Genomic DNA, 12,694 nt, shown 5'->3' with positions numbered 1-12,694 from the left:
AATTTTAGCTGAGAAATCAAAGTATTACTCTGAGGCCAAACACAGGCTTAGATTTGAATCCACACTTAATTAAGTTGTTTTAAAATACTTCCAAGAAAAGATATTGGAGATAAGTACCTGAAATCTGATACTGCCCAATAATAATTTCATACACATCTTTAAGTAGATGTCCCTGATCTAAGACTTAACCTTGTAAATCTGGGCCTCATGTCTGAATGTACAGGGTGTAAATCAGATATTTGTTGTGGGATGTGGCTTTTGGAGATTTAGTTATTTTCCCCTTAGGCTGCTTTTAGGCAGGGAAGGCTCGTTGAGGGCAGGAGCAGGCTGGGGCAGGATGGGCAGTGACCACAGTGCAGGCAGTGCTGACCTGTGCTCTGATAAGAGCTATCTGTGCTCCAAATCTCTTGTTGCTGAAGGCACTTCTAGAGCCTGAAGGAATGGTCTTGGGCATTGCTTCTGGAGGAATTTCTAAAGCTGGTCCCTGCATTGTGCCCACAGCCATGCTTGGCATCTGCTCCAGGCTCAGGGCAAATGCTGCTGCTGAAAACCCAAACTCAATCCCTGGCCTCCTCCTCACACACAGTTTCAGAGCTGCCACTGCTCCATTTGATCCTGACCTTCCATCCCACCTGTTTTTCCAGGATATCCCTGATGACAGTGTGTCTTTCAGAAGTCAGCAGAGAACAGAATTAGTAGGGTCATTCCAGCCATGGCCATCTGCAGCTTTTGGAGTGTAAAGCCCAGGCTGGGTGAGGCTCTGAGCAGCCTGGTCTAGTGGAAGGTGTCCCTGCCCATGGTGTGGGGGGGAATTAGGTGATCTTTAAGGTCTCTTCCAACCCCCAAACCATGATGATTCCGTGTTCAGTGAGCTCCCAGACAGCATTTCACCCTGACCACGTGCTTTGTGCTAAACCCCAGCAGGCTCCTGACAATGATGCTTTGTTTAACACATCTCTGCTCTTAGGAGAGATTGCAGAATAGAGGTCCTCAAATAGCAGCACTTCATCAGTTTGGGCAGCTGCTCACTCTGAATTCAGAGTTCAGATTCATTTTCCAGGGGCTAGTCCTGCTGTGTGCTGCATGACCTACATCCAGTGATGGATGTAACAGAATCAGTTGATGGAGGCAAAGTGAGGCAGCAAAGCCTGGCCTGTGGCTTTTGTTGGGTTTGGGATTGGAGTAGTTGCCACAGCTTGCTGTGATGATTCCATTTTCTTCCCTACCTCTCTGGATTTGCTGGGGATGATCACTCTCAGTTGTCCTGCTTGGAGCAGGAGTTTGTGCTGGAGCCCCTGAGCCTGTCCATGCAGACATGTCCTCCAGTGCCATCCACAGATCTTATGCTTTGGAGGGTTTTCCCACCCATTTTGAGTTCTTCAACTTGAAGATGGAGTCAAAACAAAACTTTAGACCAATTGTCCCTCTGGCTTGCCTCCATTTTTTCCTAGAGAGCCAGGCATGAATGGAGGGATGACTGAAAAGCTGGCTGGGTGCTCAGAGAGCTGGAGGGATTTTGTGCTGGGTGCTCCTCCTTGCTCCCAGCACTGTTGAGCATCCAGCTGCTTTTTAGTTGTTGTTGCAAAGGGTTTCAATTAATAAAATCATCTCTGATAACCTTCATGATATATGCCCTGGTTTCCTGGACAAATCAAAACAAGCAAAGTTGTGTTGACTGCCTGAAGGGAGGTGATAAAGGTTCTTCCAGAACAGTCCCCTGGTTTTCTTTGTGATGTTTGAGCCTGTTCCTCCTCCTCTTTGGTGCTTATACCCTCCGTGTTCTTATAAAAAATAAAACTGGAGGTTGTTTATGCAAGCTCCATCCAGATGTACTGGTTCTTCTTATCTTCACTTTTGCTGTTCTTTCCTGAATGGTATTTTGGGAAGAAAGATGTGTTTCTGTCCATGTTGTGTGACATCTAGACAGGGGGCACTGCTCCTCAAGAAAAGCTGCTTCTGCAGCTCTGCTGCTCTGTGAGCGCCTTGTCCTTTGCCCATTTGTAAAACTGAGGTCAGGAGAGGCAGGTGAGGGACCCGAGGGGAATAAAGGAGAATAAAGAACAAACAGCCTTCCTTTATAATAAAGCTCATTGACATGAAGGTGCTAAGTGCTTCCTGTGGAAATACAGGGGGCTGGAATTCAGTCAGCTTAAAATAAAACCAGGCCACCTTTGATGGGTGTGAGAACAAAGAGGTGGGACTTCAAAACAGGTATTGGTGTGGCTCCTCTGCCTCTGCTGCTTCAGCTGAAGCCACTTTGCAGATGGGACAGAGAGGGGCTGGGACAGCCCATGGGAATGGTGCTTGCCACCAGGACTGAGTTATTCTGATGGAGTTTGTGGACAGGCAGTGCCTGCCTGCTCCCCTTGTGGTGCCACCCCACCACCAGCAACTCCTGGTGTCTCCAGAGGGCTTGTGCTGCTTCCAGGGTGGGCAGGAGTGATGTGCCAGAGAGCTGGGAGCACAGGAGCACTTCTGCCATGCAGTGGCTTGTAGAAAAACACCTTCTGGGCCTCTGGTGTGCCTGTGAGGGTGTGTTAATGGATCACTGGGGTAACACAGGTATGGTTGAGCCTCAGAGCAACATGAGTCTCCAGTGCAGCTCCCAGGCTCCCAGGATCTGCTGCAAAGTGGCTGTAAAATATGGTGCAAAACACCTGAGAGGTCAGTCAGGAATGGGGTACTTGGAAGTTCACCCATGTGCAAAGACAGCTCGGATCCTGTCAAGTACAGTTTCTTAATGCCTCTGCTTTTGTCTTTCTTTTCTTTTCCCCTCATCTCAGGATGAAGAGGAAGAGATCAAACAAGAAATTAACATGCTAAAAAAGTATTCTCATCACCGAAATATTGCTACATATTATGGTGCTTTTATTAAAAAGAACCCACCAGGAATGGATGATCAGCTCTGGGTAAGTTGCTTTCTTTTCTTTAAAATAACTGGGATTTGACAGAGATTTTTCTACTCTGAATTGTCCTCTTACCAGCACCCAGCTTACACAGAACCCCTTATTTTGCATTCATCTTTTTCAAAGTCACAGCTTTGATCAGGCTCTTGCTGCTCTGCAAAACGCGTCTCCATTTTGCCATAAAATCTTTGCAGGCTGATGGTAAACCGATTTTTATTTTGAAGTGTCATTAGCAATGTCTTTATTACAATAGTCAGTTGGAAATCATTCCATCTTCTGGCAGTTGGAGGGAGCTGGGAACATCTCTGGGAAGATGGAGGCTGAGGGTGATTCCTGCCAGCTCTTGGTGGTGCCTCTCGTGCTTCACATTTCATGGAGCCTGTGCAGGGAGATAAAGAGGAGGGGGACAGTGAGGGGAGGTCAGGGGGATCTGTGGCTGCTCAGCCACTTTGGTGGAGACATCTGACGTTGCTGAAGGGCACCGAGCTGCTTTGTGTCTCTGCAAATCCTCGGCTGCCTCCTCCTGCTGCTTCCCTTGTCAGGGCCTTCTTGGTTATTAATTCAGCATTCCCAGAGCAGGGAGGATGGAGTTTAAATCTGCTTTATCCCTGGGGAGAGACAGAGCATCAGAGCCCACTCCCTTTGGCAGCAGCTGGTGCTCAGTGGGCCAGGCAGGGCAGTGGCACTGCGAGTCAGGGCTCCAGTTGTTGCTGTAGAATTAATTAAAGTTGTTGTGTTGTGTTCTGAGCTTGGTTGTGCTGGTTGGAGTCTCTGGAGCAGCAGCCTGCAGTGCCTCTGGCCATCAGAGCAGCAGTGTAGGACCCTGCTTTCCTTAGAGGTCTCTTGGAGTGAAGGTTCCGTTGGAGTTACCGTCAGTACAACGACCTGGATGTTGTCCTGTGGTTGGAAAAGTCTTTATTTCCTCACAGTCTTGTAAATCCAGTAAATTCTGCCTTACCCATGTGTGGTTTCCAAAGCTTTTCTGTGCCTGAGCAAGGTTGCTGCAGCCTAATTTTTCAAGGGTGACAAATATCCATGGTTCACCTGGGGGACCACGGAGATGCTGAAGAGCAGCAGCACGCTCTTCCCTCTACTTTCTGTACCACATAGGCTTGATTTTAGCAAAATGTTTGGTGACTTTAGCTGTTTGCCCCTGCACCCACATGCCAGAGCATCCAGTGGAAGTGGAGGGATTCGGAGGAGGTTCCTCCCAGGAGAAAACTACAGTTGATAGACTTCTGTGCCAGTTTGTTCCCCAAGACTTTCTGATACACTGAATTATTGGGAAGACTTGGGGGCTTGGACTCCAGGCGTGTTCCTAGCCTGGGTGTCCAGATTATTTTTGCTGGAAACTCTTAAAAACCATGTTCTTTGCAGCTGGCCTGGGATTCAGCGAGGCAAAAGCTGTCAGGCTGAGAAATGCTCTTGCATGCCATGAAATTCCATTTGGCTTTGGCTGGTTTATAATTTTCTTTTTTTTTTTTTTTTTTTTAAGTGAAATATTAAAACAACTCACAATGTTCCTCCTTGTGCTGCAGGAGTGCCTGGAGGGAAAAAAAAAAATCCCACCAACTGTGTGCCAAGTCCCCCAGTATTGAGAGGAGCCCTCCCTGGTGCTGGGCTCTGCTCAGTGCCTTTACACTGGTTGGGTCTGGGGTTTGTGTGCTCTGACCAGGCAAGAGGGTTTGGTTTTGTTTCTTTCCTCCAGCTCCAGTACAAAGGGCTCTTGGCACACACAAGTGTTAATAAAAGAACTGTCCAAACTTTCAAAATGAAAAGCTTCTTGGATTAAGAGGCATGGCCTGAAGAGTGATGGTATGGAGCTGTGTCGGGGAGGTTTAAGGTGGGTATGAGGAAAGGGTTGTACACCCAGTGGGTGGTTGGGCACTGGAACAGGCTCCCCAGGGAAGTGGTCACAGCACCAAGCCTGATGGAATTCAGAAAGCGTTTGCACAAAGCTCTCAGGCACAGGGTGGAATTCTTGGGGTTTTCCTGTTCAGGATGAGGAGTTGGATTCAATGGTCCTACTGGGATCCCTCCCTACTCAGGATATTCTGTGATTCTTCCATCGATCCCCATCCCCGTGACACAGCAGAGGAGGCTGTAGGTGCTGTATCACCTTCACATGCCCCAGGTCAGGAGGGCAACCTGGGTTTTCCCTGGTGGATCACCCACTCATGCAAAGGGAGAAGATGGTCACAATCCAGCTATGCTGCTTGTTCTGGGCCCCTGGAAAAGGCAGACTGGATAATCTGAATTATCGACCAGACCCCTGCCTCACCTCTCAATTTGGGGCCTTTCTCATGTGTTACTGAAAATGATATTTTCAAAAGCTGCTTTTCTTGCAGCTCACTGGGGTGTGAGGGGGTTTTTTAAGTCTATGCCCAGTTTTGGGACTGGTGGAGGTATTCCTGGGAAAGCTCCCCAGCCCTGGAGGAGAGGTGTGCTGGTGCCACTGTGTTAAATAGCTGCTGGTTCGGGATCTGATTGAATTAGGACTTGTGTGAACTCTATCAGTCTTGCCTCACAGATAAAGGCTTGTTTATTTTTCATTGGCTCTTTGTTGAAATAAAACGGTTTCTGATAATGCCCAAGTAATTCTTTTTATCGACACTCGGGAGGCTGATACGGAAATAAAAAATAGGGAACTCTTTCAGTGGAGATTAAGATCTCTCAGAAACGTGGCAGGCTTCCCACATGAAGTATTGTCAGTGCTGCTGTTCCATTCCACAACAGCCACTTGCCCTGAAAGATGAACTCAAGCTCACTAAAAATCCCTGTTTTCAGAAATTAGGGAGCTGTGCAGAGGGTGTTATAGCAGATGCATCACAAATCTGCTATGATAGGCAAAAAAAAGGAAGCAGAAGTCATAGGGACAACCTTTATGGAACATTTAAAAAGAAATTTTAAAATATGAGGTAGATTTATTCTTGTGTTGGATAATGTGTTGCATTCTGGGGTGCTGTGAGCCTTGGGGAGGGCTTGTGCATCTCTCTAGCTGAGGCAAGGGAGTCCTGCTCTGGTGCAAGGGGACAGGGTGAGGGTGGCCTGCAGAAACTGGGGAAATTCCCAGGGGATGTGAGGATCCAGATAATCAGTAAACTGCTGCTTCTCAGAGTTAAACTCATTCAATTCCCCTTGCTCTTCTCAAATCTAAGCTATGGGATACCTGGCTGTGCATAACGCAGAGAGGTTGTTGAGGTATTTTTGGGGTGGGTGGGTGTTTTTGTAAGTGGTGGGAGGTGAGGCATTCATTAAGAAGTGTGAGCTGGGTGGGGGAGGTGATCCCATCCCAAAGGACCCCTGCCCTGAGCACTGCTGGAAGCTGCAGGTGCTGTGCCCCCATACGCTGTGCCCGTGTGCAGGGTGGTGGAGGTGCCACTCAGCTGGACACTTGTCATCTGCCCTTGCTGTCCCCTGTGCACTGAGGCCATGGACAGAGCAGCCCTCCCACCATGTGCAGCAGGCACAGGGGCTGTGCAGAGTGTGGGGGCTGAGCAAAGGCTGGCAGCAACCCAGAGCCCACCCAGGGCAGGGCAGAGCCCGCAGGGTCCCCAGGGCCAGCGCTGGCTTCGATGGATGGGCTGCCATGGCAACCCTGCCCGCAGCTGCATCTGTCACCAAGGGGGAACAAATTGCTAATAGGCAGGTTGCCAGATACCCACGTGGTGAGGTGGCCTCTGGGGTGTCCTCTGCAGCAGATAATCTAGGGCAGTGTGAGGGAAAAAGGAATGAGGGTGATGTGGGAACAGCCCCTCGGTCAGGGTGGCACTGCTGCAGCTGTGCAGTGCTCAGGGCTGTGACTGTGTAGTTGCAATGTGTTGTTTCACTCCATTGAGCTCTAGGGCCCCACTGAATTGCTTTAGGGTGATGTGAACAGAGTCACACCAGGGATCTGGAGAGCAGAAACGGGGGCAGCAAGGCTACTGAAAATCGAGCATGAGCTGTCAAAGCACTGGGTTACACCTGTGCAGCTCTGAGCAGGACTGTTCTTAATCTGCTTATGTATCCTGAAAAATATTTTTGGGCAGTTGCTGATTCTTTGCATTACAGAAATTAGATCATGAAACATTTGAGAGGAGTCAGTTTTTGGTTGAGCTCTATCTCTCTTTAGTCTCTCCAAGCTCTGCAGTCCCAGGGGAGTGTGAAAGGATCAGGGCTCCTCTGGCCCCTGACCAAGAGCTCAGGTTTTCCAGAGCAGATTTCTTCTGCTGTTTGGCAGAGTAATCCAGCACTATTTAACTCTGACTGCTCTTCAAAGCAATGTCAGTGCTGTAAACACTACAGGACTGTGAGCCCAGCTCCTTTTGCTGCCATCCCTAACCCAAAGACATCAGCCTGCTCAGGACCTGTGGTGTCAGCTGCCTGCTGCCTCCCCAAGGGGTATGGCTTGCTTGGCTGGGCTTGACATCCAGGGAGGTGCAGGCAAGTCATTTATTGAGGAACTTGTGTGAGAGCACTGGGATGCTGCTGCTGGAGAGGAGAGAGCAGAGCAGAGCTGGCCCCCGTGCTCCCACCTGGGTGTGCGGCTGCAGTGTCAGCCTGGTCCCAGCCCAGCACCAACAGAAACAATGAAAACCTGGCCTTGTCTCACTGCTGAATATTTTAGTTGCTGCTTAACACCCATTGGATTGCTGTTTCTGTTTCTGAAATGGGCATCAGCTTTTCTGCTGATCCACCAAGGGAAGGTCTCTGTGTTTCTGATGCTCCCTCACTGCCTCCAGGTGCCAAAATGTGGGGCATGAGGGACTCCTCTGCATGGGAGCCAGGCTGAGGGGTGGGATGAGAAACTTGAGTGGCCTGGGCATATGGGACCATGTTGCACCCAGGTTCTGTTTACGAACACAGCAGAACGATTGATTTCCAGCAGCATTTAGTCTGAGGGTATTGTGTGCTTGACTTCAAAGAAGTCAAATTGTTCCCGAGCTGAGGCATAGGAGCACAGAAGGATTTGTCTTGTGTAATAAAGTATTTAATTTGGGAGAGTTCCTCTGGACAAGCTGGAGCAGTTCACTGCAAGATGAATTGGAGTCGGTGTTGTGGAGATGCTCAGGTTTGAGCTCTTCCAGCAGTGATTGGAGCAGAGGTCTTGCCATCCCTAAACAGAGGAAAGTAGTGGTTGATTTGAAATCTGAAAAGGCTCTTTAAACAAAAAATTCATGAGACAGCAGGACACAGAGATTTACAGCTGCAGCTTCTGAATTTGCCTTGCTTATGAAGTTTGCTGTCACTCTGGTATGAAGAGCTAAGTAAATGCTAAATGAACTGTATTTAAAAACACTTCTTCAATAAACGTCCTTGCAAATTAAATTTCTCAAGTTGATCTTACCTTTAGCCCATCTTGATGATAATTTTAATTATAGTTAATAGAAATTCAATATCCGTTTCCAGTTTATTGTCTTACTCCATCATGGCTTCATCCCTTAAGAAAATTGGTAATGATGCAAGTGTGTGAGGGCAACACACTCACCCAGAGGTATGAGACTGGTGAGAAAGTATTTTAGTATCCAAGTGCTCTTTGAAGCCTTTTCTGAGTGTATTAAGCTCTGCCCTAAAATCAGCAAGAACTTCTGCTCATTTAAAATTTTTTCCTGGAAGACTGTTGGTTTCCAGCTTAAACATGGAACAGTGTTCTTAAATTGATATTATGATAGTATCTGCATTGTTCTTCTCCCTCTCTGGTGCTTGCCTGTGCTTATTGTTGGCAAAATACACAGATAACCCATAATTATTCATTCTCTGCATGGCTGAACGAGCCCTCAGCTCCTCGGAGAAGACCCGATCATGTTCCTGTACCCACTCCAGTGTGCATTTATTGTTCTTGGTCTCCATCCCCCAGCAGGACATCAGTGCTGTGGGTCAGGTCTCACCTGGCCTGTTGGGTGTCTCCTTGGCCTGCCATCATCTCTGGTTCCTCTCCTTGGAGGCTGCACTGTATGAGCTGTGGTTGGGAATTCTGTAGCATCCTTCCACCTGAGGAGCATGAGAAGCCATGAAAGCAAAAGTGGATCCCAGTGCTGCACACAGCAGCCACCCAAACATGGGAATGGAGGTGTCCATCAGCTCTCCATCAGGGACAAGGATCCTCAGGTAGCCTTGTCACCTTTCTGCTGCTGGTTTTCTTGGAGAATTCATGGCAGAACTTTCAGGCTTTCATGGTGCTCAGCCCCCTTGGATCTGGAGCCTCTTGGTGCTGGCAGAGATTTGCCAGTGCTGGATATTTCCCTGTGGATGTTATGGGACTATGCATGTCTTTAAAAACTGAGTTGGAAACACCCCTTCTGTGACTTTTTCTTTTTTTCTCTGTTAATTTAATCTCCAGGAGGTTTCACAGTTACAGATTTGGGATACATCAGCAGGTGGCTGTATCATTCCCCTCCTGGTGTGAAGTTAATCTTTGCTCTATGGAAATCAAGGGCAGGGTAGAGGACCAAGCAAACTGCCAGCTCCATTAAGATAATGTGGCAAATTAATGGATGTACTATGTGCTTTTAATGGGATTTCTTCCATATTCTTTTAAGCATTTTGTTTGCCATGCACAGCATAGCAAGCCCTTCCTCTTCCTCTTGCTCCAAACCCTGGTGAGAGCCTGTGGAAGAGTTTCCATGGAAGAAGACTGGAGAGGGCAGCATTTTGGATTGCAAGATGTTTGTGGCTGGCTCAGCTGTCTAGGATTTTCCTTTCCGAATTTGCTGCTGTAGTATTCCAGATGTTTAATCAGACACACATGCAGAGGCTGATATTCCACACGTGTCAATGGTCCAAAGAGAAGAAAGAGAGGAAAAGCAACTTCGAAACCAGTTGTTCCATTATTCTGCATTCACTGAGCAATGAGCAGCTAGGAGTTAGGCCATGTCAGTGACCCATCTGCATGGCTTGGCTGCTGCTGGGGTGAAAGAGCTGTAGGGGTGTTCCTTGCTTTTGCACGGGGCAAATTTTGGCCAGTGACTCATCCATTTCTGCCATTTCTTCCATTTCTTGAAGCCACTTTCATGACTTAACAGGGGCATTCCAAGAATTTTTCAGCACCAATTCAGGAAGAAAAGAGAAACTTAACATCAAAACTAAAGATAGCAGCATGGTCAAAGCCAAGTAAGGTATAGTCTGCTCAAGTATTTTATTTAGCCTGAAGGTTTATGGCAGTCCTGTGTCTGGATTTTATGATCATTATAATTTATGATAGTCTTAAATCACTGCATTTGTGCAATTTGGTGAGGAATAACCCTTCTGCTGTTTTAATTCTCTTCTTGGCCTGTGCTTTTAATAGTGATGTCACTTGTTTGGAGAACGTTAAATGCCATGTAAGCCTCATGTGATAAGAAACTTGAAACATGCACATTGAAGAATCTGGCAAGGGAGTATCTTCAAGTAGGAAGATCTAATTGGAAAACATGGTTTCACATCTGAGAGGAAGGCACTTGCACAGGCCTTGGAGGAGGCTTGTTGCACACATGGGCTGTGCTCACTTTCTGGAGCACGCTGATGGCTCCTGCACACCCTGGGGAACTGCAAAATCCCAGGGAGGCAGACTCACATCCCGTGCTATTTTTGTAATGTTTATTTCACAGTTATTCAATGACAGGATTAAGTTCGGGCTGGGTTAGATCATTACACTTCTATATTTGATATTTTGAAACTTTGGAAACTCGTACCACTTTGGTACAAGTGGTGGTGGCCAGTCATGTTGGAACCAGCCTGAGCAGTAGGACAACAGCTCTCTCCTGGGAAGCCTGACACTGCTTGGCAACCTTCCCCTCAAAGGAGGCTTCCTGCTCAAAGACATGGTCAGAACTAAAGGTTGTCTGGTTAAATAAAAAACAAAAATTGAAAAGTACACCTTGTTCCTAAATCATAGGAAGCTTTCAAATATCTGCCTCAGTGCCTTTGTATTTTCAGATTTGAAGAACTTGCATGCAAGAGGCAGAGTTTCATTTTATTGCTGTTGATACTAAACATTGATCAAAAGTATAAAGTAGGGCATGTAGGGGTGGGTTTTGAGATTCTGATCTCCTCCACTGATTTTCCGCACTAGACTGATTCCTGTTTCTTGGTTCCAATCTTCTGGAGGGTCACAAGTCTTTCAAGCCTTCCAGCATTTTATTGTTTCATTTTATAACAAACCCCAAATGGATTACAAGCTGATAGGTCCAAGATGATGTTCCAGTGGCTCTGTGTAGCACCATGGGGTCCCCACAGAAGCAGTGCCAGTGTCAGGATGCTGCTGGTGGTGTCACTGCACGACATTTATGTCATTAATTACATCCCTGTTCCCTTTGGCAGCTGGTGATGGAGTTCTGTGGCGCGGGCTCCGTCACTGACCTCATCAAGAACACGAAGGGGAACACCTTGAAGGAGGAGTGGATTGCCTACATCTGCAGAGAGATTTTGCGGGTACGTGTCCAGGGGGAGCTGAATGTTGTTGGGAATGTGGCAGTTCAGTGCTCAGGGGACACGGGAAGCCTTTGGCTCCGCAGATTTCGTGGATGCTGTGCTGCCATGGGCTGGAGCCTCTGCGGTGCCAGCAGGCGTGAATGATTCATGTGCCTGCATGATGCATAATAAATAAGCCCTGCTTAATGCCCTTTAGCTCTGTTAGTTGCCTGAATTTTAACCCTCTTTTTCCTCCAACAAAAGTTGTAATCTCCTATTAGTAATAAGAGGGCAAAGATTTATTTATGTTAGAATTACGTTATTAGTCCTCACCTTTCTGTTAACTAAAAAAGTCTGTGGAAAGAAGAATCTTCACGATTAAAAAGCATCCTATGTTTTATTAAATCCACATGTCTGAGTTTAATGAGGATGCTGCAGCTTTTATACTCACAATGTAAATGTTTGACTGAAATGTCTTAAAATGGGCCATGCCAGAGTTTCATGTACTGAGAGATGGCAGCTTCAGCAAAGACTTTCCTGCATTTTGCATTGCTGAGATTAGAGGATGGGGTTGGAATGGTTGCCCTACATTAAAATCTATTGCTCTATGAACCAAAGACTTGTTCAAGAGAAAAGAGGAATATTTGACATGTGAAGGAAACCTGTACAAGAGCCATCAAGTGATAGTATGAGAGGAAAAGGCCTCAAGTTGCTCTAGGGGAAATTTAGGAAAAATTTCTTCATCAGAGGGTTGTTAAGCACTGGAACAGGCTGTCCAGGGAAGGATGGATCCCCATCCCTGGGGGGATTTAAAAGAGATGTGGCTGTGCCACTTAGGAGCATGGTTTTGTGGTGGCCTTGGCAGTTGTCAGGGTTATGGTCTTAAAGTTCTTCTCCAACCTAAACAATTGTTTGATTCTATGAAAGAAAATGAGGCAAAATGATTTCTCCAAATGGGTGTGACTGACACTGAGGCTGCCATGGGTGTCCAGAGGTGACACAGCATTTCTGCATTGACCCTGAATGCCTCTGTCCACACCAGAGTGATGTGCAGAAGATGCTGGCACTGTAACTCATCAGCTTTTGTAAGGACACTGCTTTCAGTGCCAGGAGGTCACAGTTACATGGGTTTATTTTAAGTGTATGCGCTCCATGAGCCTGCTCCTTAAAATAGTCCCTGGCAGTGACTCACATCCCAGCCTTTGACTCGTGTCCCGGGGCCAGCATTGGGTGTCACCTATTGCATTTTGGCCACACATTGGGCGGTGCTGGGTGACCTCTGTGGGGTTTGGGGTGAGGGAAAGCTCCCAGCTTCACACTGCAGAACGTGGCTCAAGCTTGGTTCAGGCAGTGATGGACAGTTGGAATTATAACAAGAGGCTAAATTCCATATTGTTAAAGGATTTATTAAAATCCTG

General features: G+C 47.2%; 1 protein-coding gene across 6 annotated transcripts in view; it reads left to right on the top strand.

The window, feature by feature from the left end:
• The window catches only part of TNIK (TRAF2 and NCK interacting kinase), a 153,812-nt gene that overhangs the window by 81,318 nt on the left and 59,800 nt on the right, over positions 1-12,694 (top strand). For all 6 annotated transcript variants that reach the window (XM_053985816.1, XM_053985815.1, XM_053985818.1 and 3 more), the window contains exons 4-5: positions 2,784-2,909; positions 11,187-11,297. In XM_053985816.1, the coding sequence (XP_053841791.1) occupies positions 2,784-2,909; positions 11,187-11,297 (237 nt within the window). The remainder of the gene's footprint in view (positions 1-2,783; positions 2,910-11,186; positions 11,298-12,694) is intronic.

The sequence above is a fragment of the Vidua macroura genome, chromosome 10 (genome assembly GCF_024509145.1).
Source record: "Vidua macroura isolate BioBank_ID:100142 chromosome 10, ASM2450914v1, whole genome shotgun sequence".
NCBI lineage: Eukaryota > Metazoa > Chordata > Aves > Passeriformes > Viduidae > Vidua > Vidua macroura.
The sequence above is the reverse complement of the archived record's forward strand: the minus strand, read 5'-3'. Positions and strand labels throughout refer to the sequence as shown.